The sequence below is a fragment of the Trichomycterus rosablanca genome, chromosome 16 (assembly GCF_030014385.1).
Source record: "Trichomycterus rosablanca isolate fTriRos1 chromosome 16, fTriRos1.hap1, whole genome shotgun sequence".
Taxonomy (NCBI): Eukaryota; Metazoa; Chordata; class Actinopteri; order Siluriformes; family Trichomycteridae; genus Trichomycterus; species Trichomycterus rosablanca.
The window spans coordinates 6,689,036-6,716,911 of record NC_086003.1 but is presented as its reverse complement, the minus strand read 5'-3'; the positions used below and the strand labels follow the sequence as shown (position 1 = coordinate 6,716,911).

The following is a 27,876-nucleotide window of genomic DNA, read 5'->3' as shown; positions in this document are numbered from 1 at the left end:
CATAAACAATAATATAATAAAACTAAATTAATTCACTGCACTTCTAATCTGGCTTAAAACAAAGTACAGTACAACATTAAAACTGAATCTAAAGTATCAATCGCATCACGCTAGTATCGATCCGATTCCGATAACAACGTTGGTATCGATACTATCGATATTTGGATCGATCCGCCCACCACTAGTATACAGTATATACAGGTCAGACGCCCACAGTTGGAACATGTTGCAAAACGCAATAAAAACAAGAATCAAAATGTGATTTGTTAATTAACTTTAATCTTTATTTAAATGACAAACGTACAAAGAAATGATGGACAAAATGCTTTGACTAAAAAAAATAATCTGTTCAAATCTATAAAAAAAAAAAACCAGACAATTTCAAATCAATATTTAAAAAAAAAACGATTTAAAACCCACATACAATAGATCCACATAGAATCTGTGGTTATCAGAGCAGCATGTTAATACTCATAAATACTTTATTATTATTACTACAACATTATTTATGGGTAAGGCAGCTACATATGACTTCAAAACCTACTTCAGTCATTTCAAATAAACATTTCTATTTTAAAATGGTATGAAGTTCAACAGAAATGTGAATTTAAAATGCTGCGATCAAGTCTGCAAAAGGTGCTTCAAAATCAATCGATTACAATGCAGAAACGGTTCAGTAAGAATAAATAGTTAGAATAAAGCAGAACAAGGCTTTAATATAAGGTGTCACATCAGTCTAGAACTGTGATTTAATTTGCATCGGCTTCCTTCTTACTACATGGCAAAAAGTATGTGGACACTTGTTTGTTTATTAGGGTTTGAACGTCTTGTTTTACACTTTGGTTACATTCATGACAGGAACGGTAGTTACTCATTACACAAGATTATATCGAACACAGTCATGGACAACTTAGTGTCTCCGGTTCACCTCACTTGCACGTCTTTGGACTGTGGGAGCAAACCGGAGCACCCGGAGTAAACCCACACGGACACAGAGAGAACAGGCAAACTCCACACAGAAAGGACCCGGACCGCCCCACCTGGGGATCGAACCCAGGACCTTCTTGCTGTGAGGCGACAGTGCTACCCTGTTAAACATCTCATTTAAACCCGAAGGCATTAAATATGATTATATAGCTGTTATAACAGCCTTTAATCTTTAAGTCTGAGGAAATATGCGCATTCCGCTGCTTGACAAGACAGCCTGGTTTACAGTTGATATTCCCATTCATCCTTAAGATGTTTTGTGAGGTCGATGTGTCCGAATCAAGTCTTTTTTGGACCTTGCTTTGTGCATGGCTGAAGCAGAAATGGGCCTGTTCCAAACTCTTACCATGTAACTGCTTTTATACACATTTAGCATTGGGTGTCCACATACATTTGAATCATAGTGGGATTACATGTGCATTAGGTAGGTGCTAGAATTTTAGTGCACATAGGCTAATTGTCTTTTCTTTAAACCACAGGTTTAGCTTTGGTAGTCCAGATTTACAGTTTAACATCGTCTTGGTGTTTATGTCTATTTGTATTCCTAGACTACAGCATTGTTTATAGTGATGGGGCAGTGGTAGCCTAGTGGGTAGAGGTTTGGGCTGTCAAATGACTGCCATGCAGCCACCGTTGGGCCCTTGAGCAAGGCCCTTAACCCTGTCTGCTCCAGGGGCGCCGTACGATGGCTGACCCTGCGCTCTGACCCCAACTTCCAAACAAGCTAGGATATGTGAAGAAAGAATTTCATTGTACTGTACAAGTGTACACCGATCAGGAATAACATTATGACCACCTTCCTAATATCGTGTTAGTCCCCCTTTTGCTGCCAAAACAGCCCTGCAACTGTGATGCACTGTGTATTCTGACACCTTTCTATCAGAACCAGCATTAACTTCTTCAGCAATTTGAGCTACAGTAGCTCGTCTGTTGGATCGGACCACACGGGCCAGCCTTCGCCCCCCACGTGCATCAATGAGCCTTGGCCGCCCTTGACCCTCTCGCCGGTTTACCACTGTTCCTTCCTTGGACCACTTTATTTATTTTTTTCTTTTATGCATTTCTCCCTTTTTAGCGCGTCCAATTGCCCGATTGCGTCACGCTTCCTCTCCACCAATGCCAATCCCTGCTCTGATTGAGGAGAACGAAGCTAACCCACACCCCCTCCGACACATGGGCAGCAGCCATATGCATCTCATCACCTACACTTTGACGAGAGTAGTGCAGCTCAGCGTTGTGTACGGAGAGACTCACCCTGAGAGCACTCTTTTCTCATCTCTGTGCAGGCGCCATCAATTAGCAAGCAAAGATTGTAATTGCATTAGTCATGAGAGAGAGACCCCATCCTGCTTAGTCCCGCCCATATATGAACAACATTTGGACCACTTTTGATACATACGGAAACACCCAGTCATCTAGCCATTGTTTGGCCATTTTTCCTGCTTCTAACACGTCAACTTCAAGGATCAAATGTTCACTTGCTGCCTGATATATCCCACCCACTAACAGATACCATGATAAAGAGATAATCAGTGTTATTCACTTCCCGTCAGTGGTCATAATGTTATGCCTGGTCGGTGTATATGTATATATGACAAATAAAGGTGTTCTACATTTGGGATACACAAAATGTAATTAACATTTGTGGCATTTAGCAGACGCTTTTATCCAAAGTGACTTACACTTATCACTGAATACAGTTTAAGCAATTGTGGGTTAAGGGCCTTGCTTAGGGGCCTAACAGTGGAAAGTTGGCAAAAGTGCGGCTTTAACCAGCAACCTTATGATTACTAGTCCAGTACCTAAATCGCTGAGCTCAGGTGCTCTGAGCAACTTGCTATATAGTGACAACCAGTTTTCATTTCTGCTCTATCCCTGTTCCAACCACTTGCTCTGTCGTGGGCTGCAAATGATCTTGTTTTTTGTGTTGCCAAATTCCTTACCAAAATCCTGTCAGTATTCACACCGGCAGTAACCAGAGGTGTGGATTGAAAGCAGGTCAGTGGAGCTCTGCAGCACCCACACTACCTAATGTGTTACGATGTCATTGTGCCTTTTAACACTTTGCCTTACTTGTGTACAGAAAGTCATCTCGGTTACTGGGAGGATGTTGGTTTTGGCCAGTAAAGCTTTGATATCTGTATTATGTTGAATAGATAAAAACAGGACAGTAATAGACTTCATTTTAAACTTTTTCTTTTCTTCAACTCACTCGTTCACTCGCTGCTATAAATAATCTAATGTACAATTAATATACACTGATACATTCTTGTATTTTTGGTATAAAAGCTACAGAAGGTTTACCTGGGGCAAATATCAAAGCCCGATACTATAATATAGAATATTTTATAGTTCTATAGATACTGAATAATACGATCTGTGATCAGTTCATCCAGTGTGTTCCTCACTCCAAGGTTCTAGTTGAACCAGCATGATTTTCTCTGTGTGTGTATGTGTTCCTCTACATATGTGATTTAAACCATGCAAAAATGTCCAAAGCTTTCAAATTTCAACCACAACCACTTTCTTTCCGTACGTGAGCGTTAGTGTGGCCGCGTGCTAGGCTCCATCATGGGCCGTTTTGTGGAGGTGCCTTGTCCTGCACCGGATTTCTCCCCCTGTTCCACCATGGCCCTCTTCAAGCTCTGCCCGTTCGCGTGTCCGTTAACGGGGGTCCTCTGCCACTTGCAGATTTCGCCGTTTAGGATGTCCTGGATGTGTTGCACGATCAGGTTTATCGCCACTGAAAGGCAGAAAGAGAGAGGAAGAAATAATATTAATATAATAAAGAAATACACCGATCAGCCATAACATTAAAACCACCTCCTTGTTTCTACACTCACTGTCCATTTTATCAGCTCCACTTACCATATAGAAGCACTTTGTAGTTCTACAATTACTGACTGTAGTCAATCTGTTTCTCTACATCCTTGTTTAGCCTGCTTTCACCCTGTTCTTCAATGATCAGGACCCCCACAGAGCAGGTATTATTTAGGTGGTGGATCATTCTCAGCACTGCAGTGACACTGACATGGTGGTTAGTGTGTGTTGAGTGGATCGGACACAGCAGCGCTGCTGGAGTTTTTAAACACCTCACTGTCACTGGCCTGGCCTTCCAATGGCCTGTGATCTCAACCACACTGAAAGTAACTTGGATGAACTGGAACACTGACTGCGAGCCAGCCCTTTTCTTCCAACCTGTTTGTCAAGTCACTACACTGTCACCACTTTGTGATGGAATGGGTCAGCCTTCTCCAATGCCATCTACCTTGTTTCGATTGTAGCAGACTACCCGTGATAATGCAATCCACATGATAATATTGTCAATTCATCTGTTATAACACTGCCTTCAATGCTGTCATGTGGGCACCTCATCACATGCCCAGAATAATGCAACTTGCTGTGCTTGATGTGCTTCAGTTGATCCTGTATTGTTCTGGCCATTTTATACGCTTGCTCAGTGGTCATCGTCTTCCTCCATGAGATTTTTGACGTGCTTGTTCTGAGAGCCTGATTGTGTTCCTTTCTTCTTCCTCAGTGTCCAGACTTTACATCCATATGTGGCTACTGGTTCCATATCCTTGTCAATTTGACCATCTCCATGCAACAGCACATTCTGTTCCAACAATAGGAATGGGATGTTTTGTCTTTGGTCATAGTGTTTTTTTTTTTCTTTCATTTTCTTCTTTAAACCACTGCTTTTATCCTGGTCGGGGCGGGACCAGTTTCCCCAATCCAGTAACACACCCTTAACAGGACAACCAACCTGGTTGAGGGATAAGGCTCACGGGCCCAACCTCAACAAAGGCAATCTGGCAGTGTTGGAGAGTGAACCAGTAAACTTCCGATTGCTAATCCAGTACCTTAACCCCTGAGTTACCACTACTCACAATGGTAGCCAACAAACAAACACATGCACACACTGTTTACCTAACAAATGACACACTTGTTTGTTAGTTCATTCTGCTAGTATGACGAGCTGCTAAATGATCACTATTAAAACTCACTGAATGATTTACAGTGGTATGAAATAAGGGGTGTTATTAGACAGATTAATTACCCATGTTGTCCACTCCACGAGGAATGATAACATCAGCATACTTCTTGGTCTGAAACAAAGAAGAAAGTGCGAGGGTGTGAGAATCCAGTATCTATGTTTTGCGGTTTTACTCATATTTACATCAGTACAGTACAACGATCTAAAAAAGAGGTCAGACTGGTTCAAAGTTCAATTCTCAGCTCTGCTACCGACAGGCCAGGCTAGTCTGGGTGGGAGTGCTGGAGGGGATTCCTAATGACTGCTGCAGTTACGACCTCTGCTGGCTGACTGATGGTGTCTGCACTGAGACGGGAGATAACAGATCAGTGCGTGACTCTCTGTGTGTGATGCAGATCTCCATATGAACCTGACTCATGCTGATGAAAAAGAAGCAGCCAGCTACTGTACATGTGTCAGAGAGGGTGAGTGTTAGTCACGGCCATACTTAATCTCTGCAGCAGTGACGGATAAATTAAATGAATTAATTAGTGCGTCTTACCGCTGTGCCACCCGAGTGCCCCACAAATTCTTGTTTTTATTGGATTTCACAAAATATACCTTTTAAATGGGGTGAATATTTAGTATTTTTCAGTTACTGCTTTCTACCCAGCAGCTACACTGAGTCTGAACTGTCATATGCTTATAGTACTGTCATAGTGTGTATCTGTGTATCTGTGTGTGTGTGTTTCTCACTGGAAGACAGAATTCTTCAAAGGCAGGCTTAACAAAGGTGGTGTACTGCGTGAGGATCTGCTCCAGGTCACGCCCTCTCGCCATGTCTCTCAGAACTGCAGGTAATGCACATACACACTCATCAGATCAGAGAAAGCAACACACATCAGAATCAGGCTTTATTGGCCGAGTATGCTCACACATACAAGGTATTTGTTTTTGGTTACATGGATGCTCGCAGTGCACAAAAAAAACAATAAAGACAGTCTAGAGAAAGATATAAATAAGAAATGAAAAGTGGACGTGAAATACCAGTGTATTGTTGTAATGTGGTGTGTCATTGTATGAATTAAATAGGTAATTTGTAGGAGTGTCACGAGGATTAAAATGTTAGGTTATGCCGGTATAAAGTTCACATACACTTGAAAGGGACATGTGTGCTTGTTTGAACTTGTGGGTCTGTTGGACGCCGTTCATCTTTATTTAACACTTGACTGGGTCGAGGACTATTGGCAGATGCACAGATTCGTTACAGTGCAGAGCAAAAAAAAACTACTCTTTTGGCCCTGTTAAAGTTACACCATTGTATCACACTACTGTTTAGGCTCAACCATTTGCTAAATTCTTGGGTAAAAATAAGCTGTATTAAAACAATCTTGTTTGGGCCATATCTACTCCTTGGTTGACAAGTTAAACTCAAAAATATTGGTAGATGGTTTAAAGAAAACAGCCTTTCCAACCTATGTGTCAACTCAGCTCATGAAAGTTGCATAATTTTTGTGATCATCTCAACTCTTTGGTAGAGGCTCATTAGAAAATGCTGTGTAGGGCTGGGCGATTTTGGCCAAAAAAAAAAATCTCGATTATTTTAAAATTATAACCGATTGTCGATTACGATTTCGATTTTTTTTGTTCTTGTATAATGCAATTGAAATAAGACTCAGATTACTTTTTTTTGCATTGTAAATTAAAATGACTGCAGAAGTGCAAAAATAGTACCACCACCACCTATAATTATCCTTTTAAGGATCTAAAAATTTATAACAATAACGATCACAATAATTAAAAACAAAATGGAAATCTGAATGATCTATATGCTTTATAAGAATAGCTCACAAACAACTCTTTTTTTTTTTTTAAATAATGTGCAGCAAAACCTTACATTAGGAAAAGGACTAAAAAAAAGTTCTTTACAGGTTTCTTAAAAGAAACACGAGTCTGTGCTGTGCTGTTTCCACCACTGAGTGAGTCTGTATCAGTATCTATACTGGGGGAGGGGGGGTGAAGTAATCACTCAGCTCAGCTTTGATTTTGTCCTCTTGTGATTGGGGGGTGGATGGAGGGGGCACGTTCTGCTTCTAACTATATAGACTACAACTCCCATGTTTCCACGGACCGTCACATGTCCCCGGTCAGCCAATCCTGATCGCGCTCATCGGCGCCGGAGTTTTGATTCAGTTCGGCGGTGTTCGATTCAGTGAATCTTAATTAAACTCTTCTGTTTGTGTCTCGTTTTACCGATCGTGTTTACGCTCCTTATTTCTGAATCAAACCGTTACGGTGTATAATCCTTGTTGTCTTCCGTTTACTGTTTTAGTTTATCCTCTGGTTTTGGACTCTGACCTGGTTTTGTACACTGTTTTTGCCTTTTTATATTAAACTTTCCCTGATTTATATTCCGCGAGCGTCTGGTCAGTTCCTGCCTCGTGTCATGTTGGTATTTTAGTAAAAATATAAAGTATGTAAACAATCGCGATTGTCACATTCTAACATCGGGTGAAAACGTTCATTCTGATTAACCGAATTAATCGTGAAAATCGCCCAGCCCTAGTGTGCACTAGTAAACACACATTTTCTTGATGAGACTATTAAAGTATTAAAGGCAACATCGACTGTAATTAACACTATAACCAGAGGCTGCATATGAACCATGTGCTGAGGTTCTTGAAACAGGTGCAGTACGATAAGAGAGAGTATGGTACAGTATGGGCAAATGCGTCTATATCCAAAAAATGTGAAACAGAGGTCCTAGTGTCCAGGCCAGGCAGGGTACAATCTTTACTAGCATCATTTTATCCCTATCAAACTCAAACTTGTCCCTGTCATAATTGGTACACAAAATAAGATCCATACCACTGTGTGTGTAAGTGTGTGTACCTCTGCGTGACAGGCGTACATCTGAGTCTGTATCCACAAACAGTTTCATATGAAACATGTCTCTGACCTCCTGTGTGTAGAACACCAGAATCCCTTCAAATAAAACCACATCAGCTGGATAGACACGGATCTTCTCTGGTAACCTACACAGACACACACAGAATGTTTATTTGTTCTGTTGCATATATCCATAAATGATACAAAAACACACTTAATTCCTATAATGTTTGCCAGGACGCTACTACTATTTGTAATAGATTAACAATAGTTAGCGAAATATGACTGGGTAATTGGATATGACTAGTTTGGGAGAAAATAAAGGGATATGGCATAAATAGAAAATACAAAAACTTCATGACCCTCCCACAGGACTTCTCATGAATGTCCCAGATCACATATTTAGAATGTTTGCAGACGTTAGTCAACAAGTCTTTTTGGTTCTAGGAATTCTAACGTCAACCCCGATCCCTGCTCCAAGTATTAGAAATGAGTGGAATACATTCCAAGGGTCAATTTCATGCCGCATGCCGTAATGACGCATTCTTCACACTTTTCACCTACTGCTTTGTTTTCATATCCTCACCTGGAATGAGTGACGAAATCGTATGTTGGAACCTCCACGACTTTTCCCTCTACAATATCCTTCAGTGTCCGCAACATCAACTCCGTATCAAATGCATCTACAGAAAGGTGGAAACGAAACGCAGGTTAGACCTTAGATGAAGATAATATTTCATTCCTAGCACTTAAATAGCAAACAAATACATGATTAAAATGAATGATTATAAACCTTATTCAAGGTAAAAAAAAATCCTAAACTGGAAATGACTAAACAACCCCATTGCAAACACCAAAAACATCCCTTTTATTATAAGTGGTTTGAAAATCCACACGTGGAAAGTTCAAGAAACCAGAATAGGTGGAATATTCTTTACCAGTAACTCTGACTAATAACATAAGAAAGCAAGATAGAAACCAGTAGCTACTAGACATTGTTTGCAGGACAACCTAAAAGCAGCGGGAACAACAGCAGGTCACATAGTAAACAATAAGCAATCAACTTTACCACAATTCCCAGTCCCATTGGGCCAGATGTTGCTAATTAGTTAAGCTACTGGATTAGTAGGTCTGTCAGGTTGCCACTGTTGGACCCTGGAGTAAGGGCATTAAAACTCAGTTGCTTAGAGTGTATTAAGTCACAATTGTAAGTTGCTTTGAATAAAAGAGTCTGCAAAATGCTGTAAATGTAAAATGTATAACTGGTGTATAAAATTAATTTTATAACAGAAATCATATGTTCCAAAGTATATGACAATTCCAAGCATGAATGTGCAAGTGAGGTGTATATATATATACAGTGGGGGAAATAAGTATTTGATCCCCTGCTGATTTTGTAAGTTTACCCCCTTACAAAGACTTGAACAGTCTATAATTTTTATGGAAGTTTTATTTTAACAGAGATAGACGGAATATCAACAAAAAATCCAGAAAAAAAACATTAAATAAAAGTTATAAATTAATTTGTATTTAATTAAGGGAAATAAGTATTTGATCCCCTACCAACCAGCAAGAATTCTGACCCCCACAGACCGGTTATGTGACCATGAGGCACACAAATTAGTCCTGTCCCTGTATAAAAGACTCCTGTCACAGAATCAGTTTCTTCCGTTCAAATCTCTCGACCACCATGGGCAAGACCAAAGAGCTATCAAAGGACGTCAGGGACAAGATTGTAGACCTGCACAAGGCTGGAATGGGCTACAAGACCATCAGCAAGAAGCTTGGTGAGAAAGAGACCACTGTTGGTGCGATCATTCGAAAATGGAAGAAATACAAGATCACAGTCAATCACCCTCACTCTGGAGCTCCACGCAAGATCTCACCTGGTGGGGTAAGAATGATTCTGAGAAAGGTGAGGTCAGTCCAGAATTACACGGGAGGAGCTTGTCAATGATCTCAAGGGAGCTGGGAGCACAGTCACCAAGAAAACCATTAGTAACACACTTCGCCGTAATGGATTGAGATCCTGCAGTGCCCGCAAAGTCCCTTTGCTCAAGAAGGCTCATGTACAGGCCCGTCTGAAGTTTGCCAATGAACACCTGAATGATTCAGAGAAAGCTTGGGAGAATGTGATATGGTCAGATGAGACCAAAATTGAGCTCTTTGGCATCAACTCCACTCGCCGTGTTTGGAGGCAAAGAAATGCCCGGTGGGGATGGTGTTCTTGGGGTCATATCCAGCATTTCTCTGCTCCCAGCTCCCTTGAGATCATTGACAAGCTCCTCCCGTGTAATTCTGGACTGACCTCACCTTTCTCAGAATCATTCTTACCCCACCAGGTGAGATCTTGCATGGAGCTCCAGAGCGAGGGTGATTGACTGTGATCTTGTATTTCTTCCATTTTCGAATGATCGCACCAACAGTGGTCTCTTTCTCACCAAGCTTCTTGCTGATGGTCTTGTAGCCCATTCCAGCCTTGTGCAGGTCTATAATCTTGTCCCTGACGTCCTTTGATAGCTCTTTGGTCTTGCCCATGGTGGTCGAGAGATTTGAACGGAAGAAACTGATTCTGTGACAGGAGTCTTTTATACAGGGACAGGACTAATTTGTGTGCCTCATGGGCACATAACCGGTCTGTGGGGGTCAGAATTCTTGCTGGTTGGTAGGGGATCAAATACTTATTTCCCTTAATTAAATACAAATTAATTTATAACTTTTATTTAATGTTTTTTTTTGTTGATATTCTGTCTCTCTGTTAAAATAAACCTTCCATAAAAATTATAGACTGTTCAAGTCTTTGTAAGGGGGTAAACTTACAAAATCAGCAGGGGATCAAATACTTATTTCCCCCACTGTATATGTGTGTGTGTGTGTGTGTGAGATCTGACACGTTTAAAGTAACGAAAAAATGGCAGAGAAAGCTCAGCTAAGGTACTGGACTAGCAATTAAAAGCTTGCTGGTTCAAGCCCTGCACCAGTACCAACAAAATGCCACTGTTGGGCTCCTGAGCAGGACACTTGGCCCTGACCTCAACTCTACGGAACACTGTTGAGATGAATTGGAATGTCAACTGTGAGCCAGGCACTTCCAAAGCAGCTGCTATAAGGTTTGTAGCACATCATTAAAAAAAAAACATGTTTTACATGTTAGTTATAGATGTGTGTGTTGGATAAGGGTTCACATATTTTTTGGCCATATAGCGTGAAGAAAAATGTTACACGCTGATGTTCCCTGCTGTTGAAATGTGCGTCCTGTTTATCAACGCTTCCTGACCTTTGCATTGCTCTGTCAGCTTGCCCTGTCATATCACCAGCAGATACCAAATTAGCCAACGTCAGCCAAACTTCTAACGTCTCACTCTCCAAACCAAAAAGACAGCAAATCAAGAGTCAAAACCACTTGTTCACTTCTGCAACAACAAACTCTTCCAATTTACTGATGTAGTAACAGATGTATTGCGCTCTATTACGGAACTCGCCCACAGTTTTTTTTTAACTGGTCCTGTTTTGTAATCCAGTGGGCGTAATGTTTGTGTTTACCTGGATGGTCGAAGTTGTACTGGCCCTTCAGAGCTTTGGCCTTCTGTTCTGTAGTGAGCACTCGGTAGAAACTGTCCTGGCTCACTATGGTCACTTTGCGCTGGTGATGATCCACCTTGTTCTGGCCCAGCAGCTCCATGATTTTGGCACACACTGTGGACTAGTAATAAAAAGACGTGGTTACTATTTGACTTTTGTGGATATACAACGTGTTTAAGCAATTAATTAGGGCTCCACATTTCTATATGTTGGGAGGTAACTTCATGACCCTCCCACAGCCCAGGGCTCAGACCAAGTACTTTCTTGACCCTTTGTGAATGTCCCAGATCACATATTTAGAATGTTTGCAGACAGACTTAACAAGTCTGTTTGGTTCTAGGAATTTTAACGTCAGCCCAGATCCCTGCTCCAAGTATTACCAATAAGTGGAATAGATTCCAAAGATCATTTCCATGCCGTAATGTCACATTTGATAAACTCAGTGAACTTTTGGTTTGAATAAACTGCCCCCTAACACACTAATACAGCTTTCAACATCTCTCCAAATAAATGTGTGGATGACAAAATGAGTGACACAAGGAAATTGCTCCATGTTTATAACAACAATGCAATTATAGAGTAAAATGAATTTGGGCTATAGAATTTTTAGAAAACAACACTGGAATCATCTACTCTTCTGTTTTATATCCTCTTTTTGATTTTTGATGACTACCTTGCTTTTTTACACAGACAATATTTAATCAGTCACCTTATTTTTACCTTAGCCAGCATAAAACCAGTATAAAAGCAGCAAGAAATACCCAAGAAAAAATGTTTTAAATGTTTTTGGAATGTGCTCCCAAACAGAGAGACATGCTGTTACAATGCACTGCAAATACCAACCTTAAAATCCTGAAGTCTACAATTGAAAAATCTATTACATGCATGTAATATAATAATAATAATAATACATTTTATTTATATAGCGCTTTTCAAGATACTCAAAGACGCTTTACATAAGACAAATAATCAAAACAAATACGTACATACACCATACAAATCATAGTACAAAATCAAAATAGTACATCAACATCAAGAATAATTAAGATAAAAACAAAGAGAGCAGCATAAGACAGTTCATTAAAAATTAGCTAAATTATGAGAGAGAACAACAAATATAGAACAATTTCTTAAAATTAGACAGAAGCAGGACAGATTTACATGCAATCAGGAAACTGAAAACTTTACAAGTTTTAGGATCTAGGACTTCACATTTCTGTCGTGATCTAAGTATAAAAACTATTAAAAAGAATAGCAAAAATAAAAGCATTTATTTTGTGTTGTTACAAGTTAAATGCCACTCTGAATAGATGAGTTTTGAGAAGTGACTTGAATTTGGACAGGTCAGGACAATCTCGTAGGTGTTTGGGGAGAGCATTCCATAAAGATGGAGCAGCTATGGAAAAGGCCCTGTCACCCCAGGTCCGGTGCTTGGTCCTAGAGGGTATGGACAGTAGGTTAGCCTCAGAAGAGCGAAGGCTACGGGAGGGAATGTGCTGATGGAGCAGGTCGGTGAGGTAGGATGGGGCCTGATTATGGAGAGCTTTGTGAGTGAATAGAAGAATTTTGAATTGAATGCGTTGAGCAACGGGAAGCCAATGAAGTTTTTGTAGAACAGGTGTAATATGATCACGGGAGCGAGTATGAGTAAGGAGGCGAGCAGCTGAATTCTGGATATACTGAAGTTTTTTTAGGATTTTGTTAGATGTACCATAAAGGATGCTATTGCAATAATCAATTCTGGATGTAATAAAAGCATGAATCAAGGTTTCGGCGGCAGAAAAGGAGAGTGATGGACGTAGACGTGCTATGTTTTTTAGATGAAAGAAAGCAGTTTTGGTGATGTGATTTACATGGCGGTCAAAAGAGAGGTTGCTATCAAAAATTACACCAAGATTTCGGATGTTAGAAGACGGAGACAAAGTGTCATTATCAATGGTAATTTGAAAATTTTTTGTGGTTTTTGCCAGGGTTGTAGGACCTACGATGATCATATCTGATTTTTCACAGTTTAATTTGAGGAAATTAGCTTTCATCCACAATTTCATTTCAGTGATGCAATTTGTCAGAGTGGAGTGAAGTTCAGTATTAATGGATTTGGAGGAGATGTAAAGCTGAATATCATCAGCATAGCAGTGGAAATGTAAACCATGCCGACGTATGATGTCACCAAGGGGGAGCATATAAAGAATAAACAAAAGGGGACCTAACACTGAGCCTTGGGGAACGCCTTGGGACAGTGGAGCAATGGCAGAACTACAATTGTTGATATTAACAAACTGTTGTCTGTTTATGAGATATGACCTTAACCACAAAAGGGCAGTACCAGTGATGTTGACAGAGGATTCAAGGCGGGACAGAAGAATGGAGTGATTAATGGTGTCAAAAGCTGCAGTAAGATCAAGGAGGACGAGAATATTAATTTGTCCAGAGTCTGAGGAAAGAAGAAGGTCATTTGTGACTTTGAGGAGGGCTGACTCAGTGCTGTGCTGGGGGCGGAAACCAGACTGAAATGATTCAAATAGATTATTGGAATTTAGGTGATCTTTGAGCTGTGAGGCAACAACACGTTCCAGTATTTTCGACAGAAATGGAAGATTGGAAATGGGCCGAAAGTTACTCATAATGTTAGAGTCAAGTCCAGGTTTTTTAAGTATGGGAGTAACAGCAGCCAATTTGAGTGATTGAGGGACTGAGCCAGAACTAAGAGAGGAATTGATTATCTCTGTGATAAGTGATGAGATAACTGGAAAACAACCCTTAACAAGTTTTGATGGAGCAGGATCCAAAACACAAGTGGAGCTTCGCATCCCTGTTAAGATCTCAGATAGGTCCAAAAGAGACACAGGTGAGAACTGAGACAGAGGCTGGGTAATAAATTGAGATGAGATAGGCGGAGAAACAGAGATGACAGGGGAAACTGTCAGAAAATTGTGGATATTCTCAACTTTTGTTTGAAAAAATGAGAGGTAAGAGTTACACTTGTCAACTGTAAAGGAATTGGTAGTATTGTCAACTGGTTTGAGAAGTTTATTTATTGTGGAAAAGAGAGTCTTAGGATTTGTTGATCCAGCATGTATGAGTTCGGAATAGTAAGTGGATCGGGCTGCCGTAAGAGCGTCTTTGTAATGTTGAAGATAATCAGAATAAATCTGATAATGTACTGTTAGACCGGTTTTCTTATAAAGTCTTTCAAGCTGGCGTTTACGGGATTTCATTTGGTGAAGCTCAATTGTGTACCATGGTGCGGAATGACTAAATGAAACAAATTTGGTTCTCAAAGGAGCCAGCTCATCAAGACATGAGGCGAGTATGTCATTATAGTAATCGACAAGGTCAGATGAATTACTAGACAGTACAGGACAGACAGACATCTTTTTAACAAGAGAATCTGAGAAAGCAGAGGGAGAGATATATTGAAGATTCCTGAAGGATATTTTACGTTTAGCTCTAGTGATGGGCCTAGTGACCTCAATGTCCATGATGATTGTCAAATGATCAGAGACAGTAAGGTCATGGCTGGACGGCTGATGAACTAGGACACCAGTAGAGCAGACAAGGTCAAGAGTATGACCTTTTTTATGAGTTGGAAAATGTATATGTTGTGTGAAATTAAAACACTGTAACAATTCCAAAAATTCCCTGGCAAATTTACAGTTGTTGTCATCAATATGGATGTTAAAATCACCCATAAGCAGTACAGAGGATGAGAGGGCACTAAGCTGGGTTAAAAAATCTGAAAAATCAGAGAGAAAGGAAGCGTTTGGCTTTGGCGGACGATAAACTACAGCAGTGACCAGAGGAGTAGGCCCTGACAACTTGAAAGCCAGGTGTTCAAAAGAAAGAGCAGCAGGAAAAGACAAAGTGGTTATTTTAATATCATCCCTATAGACTGCAGCAACACCACCACCTCGCCCTTCCATACGAGGTTCATCAATATACGAGTATCCCATTGGCGTGGTCTGATTTAACGTAAAATAATCCAAGGGTTTATGCCAAGTTTCAGTGAGACAGAAAAAGTCTAGTTCACTGTCAGATATAAATTCACTGAGTACAGTACTTTTTGTGTTGAGTGAACGAACATTAAGCAATGCCATTTTCAAGTGGTATTGTTGTGTAGTTGGCTGTGAGGAACGAGGAAGAGAACGGAGATTTGCTAAGTCCACTCCGCGTTTCCCATCCCACTCCGTGGACAGCGTTGTCATGGAGACTACACCGCTACTGGTGTGCAAGGCAGCAGCGCTCTGATGACGTGTTTGCGGAGCGACAGTGCGCACGGCTGACCAGAAGGATGGAATAGCGTTACCGTTTCGAAGATAAACAAGCTTTCTCCGGGAGCCCCTGTGAATATAACGAGGCCGGCGAAGGAGTCCAAGCTGTTTGATGACTGAAATACACGATGGAGTAGTGCAGTTGTTGAACTTCCTCAGCTGGTCAACGGAATAGTTCAACATCGTGCCGATCCCAGGAAAACTCATCCACCGTTCACCACCGGCCGCAGACGCGATGTACAGTAGAAAGAACAAAAAGTATCAAAAGCACAAATAAAAGTATCAAAAGTAACTTAAAAGAAATAGATCCACAAGGTGTGTAAAAAGATGAAAACGAAAAACGATAAAAATACAATAAAATACGGTAAAATACGGTAAAATACGGTAACGGTAGCGGCAGCCAAATGCGCCAGCGTCCACCATCACCATGGCAATTTGTCATGACATCTAAAAACATCTAGTCCCAATGAACTGAACTGAAAGATCGATTATTTTTAATCGACTCCAAAATATAAAGACTTGCTTTTGTAATGCATGTCATATAACAGGTCCCGACAATTAAATTGAAGAGTCGGTTGGTTTCTATTTTTTAATCGAGTTGGAGAATAAATTTTTTGACGTAGATGCATGCAATTTTCTTTTTCTATTTTTCCCCCCAATTTTTCTCCCCTAATCTAGTCGTGTCCAATTACCCTGATTGCGTCCTCTATACTGATTCGACCCTTCACCGCTGACTGCGGACGCTTCTCAACTGACACGCGCCCCCTCCGGCACGTACAGTCAGTACAGGCTGCATTTTTCACCTGCACGAGTCGAGTTCATACACGGACGGGCACTGTGCACGGAGGGCCACACCCCCATCAGCGTTATTCCTCTGCCCTGTGCAGGCGCCATCAGTCAGCCAGCAGGGGCCGCAGTCGCACCAGTTATGAGGACCTGTGATCCGACTTTCTTACCCTCTAACCCTGAACAGCCAATCGTTGTTCATGCAGCCGCCCAGCCCAGTCGGAAAGGCAGAGCCGAGATTCGATACGGTGTATTCGAAACCCCAACTCTGGTGAGCGGCTAAGGCATGCAATTATTATGCAAATTATATATTAACCATAAAATCCCAATACCTGAAACTAAACAATCGATACTTCTTGGAATCGACTCCCGAACACAGAGGCATGCGATTATAATGTATTTTATGCGACAACCTTAAAGCCACGATACCTGGAACTAAAGAATCTATTTTATACTTCGCACACACACAATAACACATGCAATTATGATCCATATCATATAACAAACCGTAAAGTTCAAATTGAAGAGAAAAGAATCGATTCTTTTTAGAATCGACTTCCAGAATCGAGAAATGCTATATTTATTTATTTATTTATTTATTTATAATGCATAGCATATCAGATTTAGTATCCTGATTTTTTTACTGACAACCAGATACCGAGGCGGGCAGTTCTGATGCACAGCAAAGAGTAAATGTAAAGAACCGATACCTATAATTGAAGAATCGATTCTTGATCCATTTCTGAATCAATTACATGACATAATATGCTGCTATATTGCTTAATTTTAATCGACGCTGACATTGCTAAATATCCTTCATGACATGTTAACTTGTTTATTGTTGCTAAATGAACACGCTGACTTTTTATTCTTGAAAATGTAAATAAATAAATAAATAAAAAAGGCCGTTTGTGCATATTCGTAATGTTACAAATCATGTAGCTTGTCTGAACTAAGCTAAAGTCTTAGCATGTTGCTAAAATCAACTCAATCATGTAATGTTACTGTAATTAGTGTAAATTCACCTGTAACTATCGCGTAATCCGTATTAAAGGTATCTATCTATATGATAACATGCTAGCTAGCACATTTAGTGACATTAAACGCATGCCAGAACAGCTGCTGTGATGCACCTACTGTATAAATAAATACATAAATAAAGACCTACACACATAATAGAGAGATTAGCAGTGGTTAGTTACCTTGCCGCTGGCTGTACCTCCACTAACCCCTATCAGAAACGGATGGTGTTGCGGACGCTCAGCTTCATTAAAAGGTTCGGACACTTCCATAGCTGGGCAATGTCACGTTTCTTCTTTTTAATACCGAGAAAATGTAATAAATTAATCAAGTATTAATCCACATCAGACTCGTGACAGCTCGCGGAAGAATCAGCCGACAGTGTCGTAGTTTACATTCGGCCTAGTTTCTCCAACCGCCAGCCAAGGCTGTGCTGTGGCTGTGTCCTAATCCCCGCCCTAGTGCACTAGTGTGGGCGTGTCATAGAGCGAGTTAACTGTTAGCGTAAATAGTCATACGTTAGTGAACGAGATGTGGATTGGAACACGACACGACTTGCCCACTCTTGTACGTCAGTTTCGGGATTTCATTGATCAATGATTTTAGAAACGACTTTCAAACGTCTTTTCTTTGTTTTTTTAAGAACAGACATAATAAATCAAACGTTTCAAGCACAGTAATTACTAAGCAGTGTATAAATGCATTATATAAAAGAAATGGTGTAACAGGACAGTGTCTAATCTCATACAAAATGCTTTTTGTCTTCTAGATAAACAAAATTCCCACAGCATTTAGCCTACTTTGGCCAAATAGTGTATTTGTAAAGTATTTGTAAACAAGTTTATTGTTTTATACAGAAAGTACAGTGTACTAAATACAATGAAATTCTATTATAATATAATAATATTATAATATATATTTACAGAATAGACAATTAACATTATAGTGCAACAATACAACACAATTATTCATAAAATAAAGTAATAAAATAACATATGACCCTTCACAACATCCAGGCTGTGTGTGCCAGATTTCATCAGATGATGAGATTGTGAAACAGGCCAGACTCTGTTAACTAACAAGGTTAATATTGGACAGGATGACCCAGTAGAATACAACTTTTTAAGCTGTTTCCTATCAGAATGCATGAGTACATTTTGTTGACAAGACACAGACCTGCTTCAAAAAATAATAGGAAAAAATAGGCAGCCAGTCTGATCGTGTAATTCATCCATTAATTATTATTCCCAATATCTTAATAATATTCTAAAATAAGCAATTTACAGACTTTACAGACAATTATACGGAATATAGAATTTACTATCTTATTTACACTATATGGCCAAAATGATGTGAAAATATGACCATGAGTTTGTTAAAAATCCCACTGCAAAACCATGTGCATTAATGTAAATATACCCCTCCACACTTTGTGAATCTAACAGCCTGCACGGTCTGTGTCTGAGTAAATTTGTGCCCAATCAATCAAAAGAGCATTTGTCACTGGTGTTGACCTGTCTTGCAATAGTCATTCCAATTTATCCCAAATCTGTTCAATAGAGCTGAGGCCAGGGCTCAGAGTTCTTCCACACCAAACTTGTCAAACCATGTTTTTATGGAGCTCAATTTGTGCACAAGGGAACAGAAAAGAGCCTTCCCCAAACTGATGTCACAAATTGAAAGCATTTGGTTAATTGTATATCTTTTTTTTTTCTACACCTTTTAGCAATGGGTCTGACTGAGACACCTAAACTCATTAATACAAGAGATGTCTATATAGTTTTGACCAATGATGTATATATTCACATTTTACTATAAAATTAGTAGTCTAATAATAATAATAATAATAACTCTGTCAAAACTTAGTCAGCCCTGTTATCCTATTTCAGTAATGTTTTAAAAACGTCCTAGTACTAGCATTAAACATACATTTTAAAACAATTGACATAATGATAAACTAAATTTAATCAATCAGATTAAATAGTTGTAGCCTAGTGGTTAAGGTACTGGACTAGTAATCAAAAGGTTGCTGGTTCAAGCCTCATCACTAACAGGTTGCTGATGTTGGGCCCTTGAGCAAGGCCCTTAACCCTTAATTGCTTAGACTGTACACTGTCACAGTACTGTAAGTCGCTTTGGATAAAAGCGTCTGCTAAATGCCGAAAATGTAAATGTAAATCTAATGCCGCCTACTTTATAAGACTTTTTATGAGAAATCATGTTATTACATTAGTATTACAATCAAATGTATAAATATTAGTAACAGGGCTGATATCTGCCATGACATTTGCTACAAAAGCTATTAAAAGTAAAATAACACTTTAATCTAAAATGAGCCAGGTATTATAACCTTTACACCCTATTTTACATGTAGACACTTGATCGTAAGTATGTTGGACAACACATTTTTTAACTTAAAGCACTTACTACACTTTCTTTAGAAGGTTTTTCACAACATTTTGAAGTATGTGTGTGGGAATTTGTGACTATTTAAAAAAAGAGCATTTTTAAGGTCAGTCACCGGTGTTCGAGAAGGCCTGGCTTGCAATTGATGTAGGGTACAGCTGTTAGGGCCAGCTGTAGCCTAGTGGTTAAGGTACTAGGCCAGTGACCAAAGGGTTGCTGGTTCAAGCCCCACCACTGCCAGGTTGTCACTGTTGGGCTTTTGAGCAAGGCCCTTAACCCTCAATTGCTCAGACTGTATACTGTAACTGTAATGTAAGTCGCTTTGGATAAAGGCGTCTGCTAAATGCTGAAAATGTGAATGTTATAATTCACCCCAAAGGTGTTCAGTTGAGTGAAGGTCAGGGCATTTATTTATTTTATATAACTGCTTTTACACCTGTTAGGTGAAGTATGAGTGTAGCTGAAACACTTGAACTTCATAATCAGAAGGTTTGACCACATATTTTGCTATAGTGTATTTACTGATAAAAGCTGGTCGTTAGCATGGAATCATGTACCTGTTATTTACTATTGACCGCTAGATAGCGCTATTATAGCATTAAATGGGAGACTATACCAATAGTTCTCAAACGTCTTCATTTAAAACGTAATTAAGATGTTATTAATATCAAATATTACAATTTATGACACTAAAATGGGTAGTAAAGCAGGTAGAATGGGTGCTACACAGTAACACGACTTCTTATATTCTGTCCTCACTTCTGGTCATCTCTGTTAGCATTGTCGGTTAGCATGTTGTGTTGACTGCATGGGTTATCTCAGGGTTAAGCTTAGTAAATATTGAGATCTCCTCTTGTGGATATAACTGCCACTCCACAAGATTTTAGAAAGTGTCTGTAGGTATTTGTGCCTTGTAATGAACATTCCAACAAATGATGTTTATTGGGTGTGACATTGAGCTGCTTAGAAAAGCCCTTAACCTTCGATTGCTTGCATTGTATCGAGTCATAATTTGAATACATTCAGACATAGACTAAATTTAATCAATCAAATCTAATGTCACTTACTTTATAAGACTTTATGAGACTTTTATGAGAAGTCATGTTATTACATTAGTATTACAATCAACTGTATAAGTATTAGTAACAGGGCCCATGAATTTATGCTACAAAAAGTTGAATGTAATATAACATTTTAATCTAAAATGAGCCAGGCACTGAATATTATAACCTTTACACCCTATTTTACATGTAGACACTTGACCATAAGTATGTTGGACAACCCATTTTTTCAAAAGAATCCACTCAATGTAAATAGTACCTACTACCATTTATTTATTCATTTACAGTCTTTACAAACAGAACCAGACCCTGGATTTATACAAATTCTCAGACAATGTACAATTAGGTCCTCATTCAAACAATAAATATGTCCATAAAACCACTAAAGTATTTTTAGAAAGGTCAGGATTTGTCAGAACCATCTGTCAGTGCTTTTTGTTCTTCACTTTTCTGCAATCCTTCTTTTATCGTCTCCTCAGCAACAATCTCTATGGCAGCATCACCCTCCATTCGTCTCACCGCTTCACCTTTAGCCGCGAGGATCTCCTCGATGTTCCTACAGCCATAAAACACCACACACAGGTCAGTTACACATTGTTCACACAATGCTGTTCTTGTTTTGCAAAAAAAAAAACATGCAGGTGTGTCAGAATTTGGCATAAACATACTGCTTTTTGGTGGCTGAGCTGTTGTTTCTTCCAGAGGTTTCTACTGGAGAAGCTTGGGATTTGTAGGAAAGGTGGTTGAGCTCTTCACTACCCATTTTACTGCCAAATATTCTCTAGTGTGACTGCATTACTACTGAAATAGCCAAACCCACTCATCAGAAGGACTTTAATTCACACATTTCAGCATGAATCCATGGTCTGCCAGTTCAGAATGGTGGTAGTGAGGTAATGGTGTTGCAAATGGTTTTTTGGCACACATTGGGTCCTATTATACTGATCAATGCAGCGGTTAAATACTACTATCTGAGTATTATGGCTCCTTATGTGCATTCTTTTATAACTACTTTTAGAATGAATGTGCCATGTCACAAAGCACAAGCCATCTCTGAATCCGATAAAGCTCCTTTGGAAGCACAGGAGATTCACAACATAAATGTGCAGCTGACAAATCTGCACTATTTACATTATTCAATCATGTCAACATGAACCAAATTATCTACATAATGTTTTCAGGACCTAATGGAATCCATGTCAGGAAGAATTAAGGTTGATTTTAAAGTATATAGTGTATATAGTGGTCCCTCCTAGTGTTGGAATGGTGTTGCTGATAAATCGGAAACACACACACACCTCTTTCCTTCAAGGTCGGAGAACCAGCCCAGGTTATCAGCGATGATGTGATGGTTCTGGCAGCCTGGACACGTTACGATTACAACACCATTGTGATACGCCACTTTTGAGATCTTCTTCATTGAGCGTGTGGAGCAAACCTAGAAGAAGAATTAATTTATAAATATATTACAACTAAATGGCCAAAATTATACGGACACATGGCCTACTTTTTTAGCTGTAACAGCCTCTAATATTCTATGTAACATATCTTTGTTTATGGTTATTAAAAATTAGGGAAAAAAAGACACATGATGTTTAAGTACAAATTCCTTTATGGTTATATGCACCAAAACAAAAGTATGTTGGAACTGTATTAAGTTAGTCCACTTTTTCTGCTTTAACAGCCTCAAACTTCTCTGCAGAGGTTCATTTCCATTCAGCCACAGAAGCATAAGTGAAATTGAGCACTGACATTGGGTGATAAGGTCTTGTTCCAATTCATCTTAAAAGTTTGGGATATGATTTAGTTTAAAGGTGTGTTCAGCTCCCCCAAACATAAAAATAAGCATGGCATTCTTCTTCAGACAACATCCTTCTGTTATTTGCCAAATCAGTTATCTTGGCATTACACATTGTGATATTGGACATGAGTGCAGCTTCATAACCATGGAAAACTAATTCATAAACACTTTATTATGCTGATGCTGCTTTTGGAGTTTGACAGTAAATCTTGCAACTGGGAACAGACAGTCCTGTTCTGTGAGGTGATGTGGTCTGCTTTTTGGTGGCTGAGCTGTTGTTTCTTTCAGAGGTTTCTACTGGAGAAGCTGGATACTTGTTGGAAATGTGGTTGAGCTCTTCACTACCCATTTTACTGCCAAATATTCTCTAGTGTGACTGCATTACTACTGAAATAGCCAAACCCACTCATCAGAAGGACTTTAATTCACACATTGCTGGACATTTTCCACCTAATTACTGTTTATTTGCTGGATTTGACATATTGGATAAAAAGAGGACATGCGAAAATCATATTATATCTGTTAAAGCTTTCAGTGGAGAACGTGGCAACATAAAAAGGTGGCAAGACATGAAATTTAACCATAGGTGTTCACAGTTTTTGGTATGGCTGTATGTATGGAACAAATTCCCCTGTTTGAATATTCATGCCATAAGTTATGATTGATAATAAGATTAACGTTGACTTTTGCAGGTGACTTCTCTGTGGACATAGAACAAGATACAACTCAACCGCACCCACTCTGCCATGCAAAAAAAGAGGCTGAAATTGCTGATCACATAGACGAAAAAACAGCAGTAGAGGCTTTCTTAGTGCCTAGAAACGTCCAAGCCCATGGTAATGTACAACTTGCTTGACAGTGGACAGTTGACTTGTGTTTCAGCAGCTTTTCATTCATGGTAGATCTGCTTTTGGTAGCTTTTGTATATACAAATAGCCTTTAGTCAGTTTTCTTCCTGACCTTGGCAGGAGAGTGTTCCATGTACTTTGTGTTAGGTCAAACTAACCCTATTTATATGGGCACAGAAAAGTAACCAGCTATTATAGTAGGTTGTTTTTTTTTCAGACAAATTGGTACATGCTTCAATCAGTCACAAATACCATGACATGCATGTGCTTTGTTAGTGTATGTAAAGGTTTGATGTCTCAAAAGTCTTACCTTACAGGTATACACCAGGTGATAATGCTTCGATTCAATCTTCCCGACTGCATCACTCGTTAAATCTGTAGAAGAGCTAAAAGTGCGTTGAAATCTCAGCTGATCTGGATGAAAGTTGGTGTGTATGATCAGTGATGTGTGTGAGGGCTGAAGGATCTGTCTCTGCCAACCTGTGTGTACCAGTCTGCCCTGAGATACCACACATCCACATACACGCCTGTTTACTCCCGATCTAAACAACGCCAAACAAACCCGACTGCTCATCCTTAACGATACACGATATCTTCAACTCCTCCAGCTATTTAAAAATAAAAGATCAAAATAATAAGACACTGATGAGTTGAATGAATGTTGATGATCGGTCTCATACAGCTGTCATGTGGTGATCAAAGCAGACGCATGCTAGTGATGTCATAAGCCACGCCCATCGAACTGACTGTAACCACGCCCCCCGCCTGGGTTCACCTCAAACGACCTTCATAACAAAAGTGCGAATTTTAAATCAGCCTTAAGGGTGATTCTTCAATTGGGGGAACTTTTACGTCCCTAGGTTATAAATTTGTGTTAAAAATACTTTATCACAAAACAAATATTTTAGGTATTAATAAGATCATTTATTGCATCACTGAAAAAAATTACATACCAAAATAATTATGATTTCCATTTTTTTATGATGATTTAAACTAAAAATTTTTGCTACTTTGGTCTTGTCCCCAACCCAGACTTTAAAACTTCTCTGCTCTAATAAAATGCTAAAAAGTGATCAATTCATTATAAAAATCACAATATGAGTTTTATAATAACTTAAAAAGAAACAAAATGTAATTTTTTTTTCATATTTGTACAACCTATGCATATTTTTGAGCAATATATTACTGTCCCCAGCACTATCGTCATTACCGCAACAGTGTATGGTTTCTGTAGGGAATCATTTGAAGGTAACACTTGTTTATGTTGTAACCATGGAAACACAGACTCGCAAGGAAGCACATGCCAGCCATGAGAGAAGACTGACATTTTAATGTCTGGAAATGTGAGTAATTCAATCATGTATTCCTCCTGATCATAGAGTATATTTATTCAGTGTCATTACCATTTCCATCAGTACGGTAGTACTTTACAAAAAAAAAAAAGAAATTTACACATTATTTATATGTATTTAAAGCCATCATTAAGTCTTTATTACTAATTTTATTTTTCAAAAGTTAAGATGGTAAAAAGAGCCCGCAATTAAAGAATCACCCTTAAATAAAATTTAAACCATTAAAATAATATATAGCACTAAAAGTACATGAAATTAATTATCTGCTTTTAATCTTGTGAGAAGGGTTTAAGAAATATTCCACATTCCATGTCCAATGATACATTCCATTCCACATCTACATTCCATGTCCAGTGATAATAATTATATTTATTTTAACTATTTTCTTTAAAAATGTCATATTTTACCTATTAATGGAAAACATGTTCTAATATCACAAAAACATTATGTGCATCCTATGCTTCATTTAGCTTGAAATTTGTCATGATGTTCCTAAATGAACCGTTTTTGCTGTGTCCGTTTTTTAAGTTGAGGGTGCCTTGGTTTCAAAATAATGAATAAAATCATTAAGGGCAACAACATGTATTCACGGTGGTGAATGTCCTCTTATTTTTTAAAATATTTTATCTATAATAGAACATCGTCAATGAGTATATTAATTGACCATCAACTATGTTACATACATTGTTAGGGTTACAATTTTTTTTTAAATAATTTTAATTCAAATGTATGTTCAAATTAGACATTATTCTGTTCAAGAAATGGCATGTGGTCAGCCAGGCAAGGTCTACCACTGAAGTTATGGGTCAAAATAGGGAAATTGTCAACTATGTTACCTGTCAACTAAGTTATCTAGTAGTCTACATCTACTGTACCTTTAATATAAAAATAAAAAAATAATGTTTAAGCTTTGCAACTAGTGGATATGTTACACTAAAGGAATATATGAACTTGAACCACTGATTGTTCTATTGAGAGGGAACATTGTTTTTGTACTTTTTTGGTGATGTGAAATGTACCCCAAAATATACAAGGACTAAACATAAATTAATGCCCAGTTTAAACACTGTTTTTATTAATACTATTATTATCAGACGTATTTAATATGTCATGTATTTTATACACTAATGTATGTGTGGCCACTTTTATCTCGTAATAAATAAAATAAAAGAGAACTAATGAATCAATGAATCTTTAGTTTGTTTACATGACTATCATGACTCTCAGCTAAGCAATTACTGAGCGGTTAGCATAGCGTGAGACTCTTACTTATATAAGGGCATGTGTGACGCACTTCCTGGGCGGGGTTTAATCAGCTCGGAGCTGCGTTGTTAGGGAAACTCGCAGTGAGGAGCTGCTGCCGCTCGCGCCGGGAGATGTGTCCGTTACACAGAGCTCACACAAACAAAACCTGTAAGTACAACAACTGTTTACTCTTTTATTCGTGTTTTAGGTGCTTAATGGCTTCTTAAAGTTTGGTTGGTTGGTGAAAATTAAAAACAAACGAAACAAACAAACGTGTAATTAAAGGGTGAGAGCGCGCGCGCGCGCGCCAGTATAATGACAACCGTCGAATCCCAAATTGTCCCTCAGTTAGCTTAGCATAGTCTCCATCTTCCCTTCTTTATATTTTATAAAGCGTTATAATTCACTAGTCCGTTCGTTATACAGTAATTCACCAGGAAAGATGGACTCACGGGTTGAGAATGCTGTGTAGAGCTCCGGGACATGTGAAGGAATTTTCCCTTCATCTACATCCACCACACCGGGTTAAAGGGCCTGAAGAATTCAGCAATATTTACTCCTACGTGCACTACAAGTGATACATATGGAGAATAATGCGCGTTCATGTGCCATTTAATACACTGTGTTACTTTGGGTTGGTATTATGGACTCATCTTGATGTAGACGTCTAACCATGACTGTACCTAGTGGTTAAGGTACTGGACTAGTAATCAGAAAGCAGCTGGTTCAAGCCCGACCACTGCCAGGTTGCCACTGTTGGGCCCTTGAGTAAGGCCCTTAGCCCTCAGTTGCTTAGACTGTATGCTGTCACAGTACTATAAGTCGCTTTGGATCAGGGCATTAGCTAAATGCTGTTAATGTCTTAACCATGACTTTGTTGGACATCCCATTCCTAAATCATGGTTGTGGGAATGTGTGCTGTTTTATATTAAACAGAAAGGCCTGCTAGACAATCAGCTTTTCAGGTCATCCCGCTGCTGAGAGATACCAGATTGCATCCGAGGAGAGCACGTCGCTGTTCGACATGTGTACAGCCCTTCTCTTCTTGCCCATGCATTCTGCACCGGCAATCAGGGTCCTTACACAGCGTATGAAGTCCCTCCCACCCACCCACACGTAGTCCGGCCCCCACCCTGCAGATACGGTGGCCAATTAGTATCTGCTGCAGGCACTGCCAATTATGCCAACCAGATGGTGCCCAGCCGACCGGTGGCAACACCGAGTTTCGAACCGAGCCTCGACAGTGCCTGCAGCAGATACTAATTGGCCACCGTATCTGTGTCGAAAGAGGCGTGTACAGCGACGTGCTCTCCTTGGATGCAATCTGGTATCTCTCAGCAGCGGGATGACCTGAAAAGCTGATTGTCTAGCAGGCCTTTCTGTTTAACATAAAAAGCACACATTCCCACAACCGAGGAGTTCAGAAACTTGGTGCTGGTGTGCAAGCGGAATATCCGGCTGCGCCACCTGGTTGGCTCAAATTATGGATTTATGTAGGAATCTGCCACTGGCTGGTAAAAAGAAGTGTCTGATCACTTCAACTGTCTTAAAGCAATTTGACTGACTCTTTTGTGAAGGCTTTTCATAAGATTTTGGGCTGTGTGTGTGGCAATGTGTGCTCTTTATGTTAAACAGGAAGGCCTGCTAGACAA

At 39.3% G+C, this 27,876-nt stretch overlaps 3 protein-coding genes across 4 annotated transcripts in view; 1 reads left to right on the top strand and 2 right to left on the bottom strand.

Annotated features, from left to right (window-relative positions):
- Window positions 1-264: 264 nt before the first annotated feature.
- On the bottom strand, window positions 265-17,893 carry uck1 (uridine-cytidine kinase 1). Its single transcript, XM_063011669.1, has 7 exons — window positions 17,694-17,893; window positions 11,396-11,555; window positions 8,439-8,535; window positions 7,856-7,998; window positions 5,720-5,814; window positions 5,048-5,096; window positions 265-3,730 (listed from the first exon to the last, which is right to left on the bottom strand). Exons 1-7 carry the CDS (start codon window positions 17,781-17,783, stop codon window positions 3,531-3,533), a joined length of 834 nt encoding a protein of 277 aa, XP_062867739.1. The 5' UTR covers window positions 17,784-17,893; the 3' UTR covers window positions 265-3,530.
- Window positions 17,894-21,242: 3,349 nt separating this feature from the next.
- Window positions 21,243-24,315, bottom strand: dnlz (DNL-type zinc finger). Its single transcript, XM_063011448.1, has 3 exons — window positions 23,938-24,315; window positions 22,277-22,416; window positions 21,243-21,534 (listed from the first exon to the last, which is right to left on the bottom strand). Exons 1-3 carry the CDS (start codon window positions 24,199-24,201, stop codon window positions 21,381-21,383), a joined length of 558 nt encoding a protein of 185 aa, XP_062867518.1. The 5' UTR covers window positions 24,202-24,315; the 3' UTR covers window positions 21,243-21,380.
- The window catches only part of lrrc8aa (leucine rich repeat containing 8 VRAC subunit Aa), a 36,763-nt gene continuing 32,436 nt past the window's right edge, over window positions 23,550-27,876 (top strand). The window contains exon 1 of one of the 2 annotated variants that reach the window (XM_063011447.1): window positions 23,550-23,615. The gene's annotated coding sequence lies outside the window, so the exon portion shown is untranslated. Of the gene's footprint in view, window positions 23,616-26,329; window positions 26,393-27,876 lie in introns of those variants that run through there. The other variant, XM_063011446.1, reaches the window with a different exon arrangement.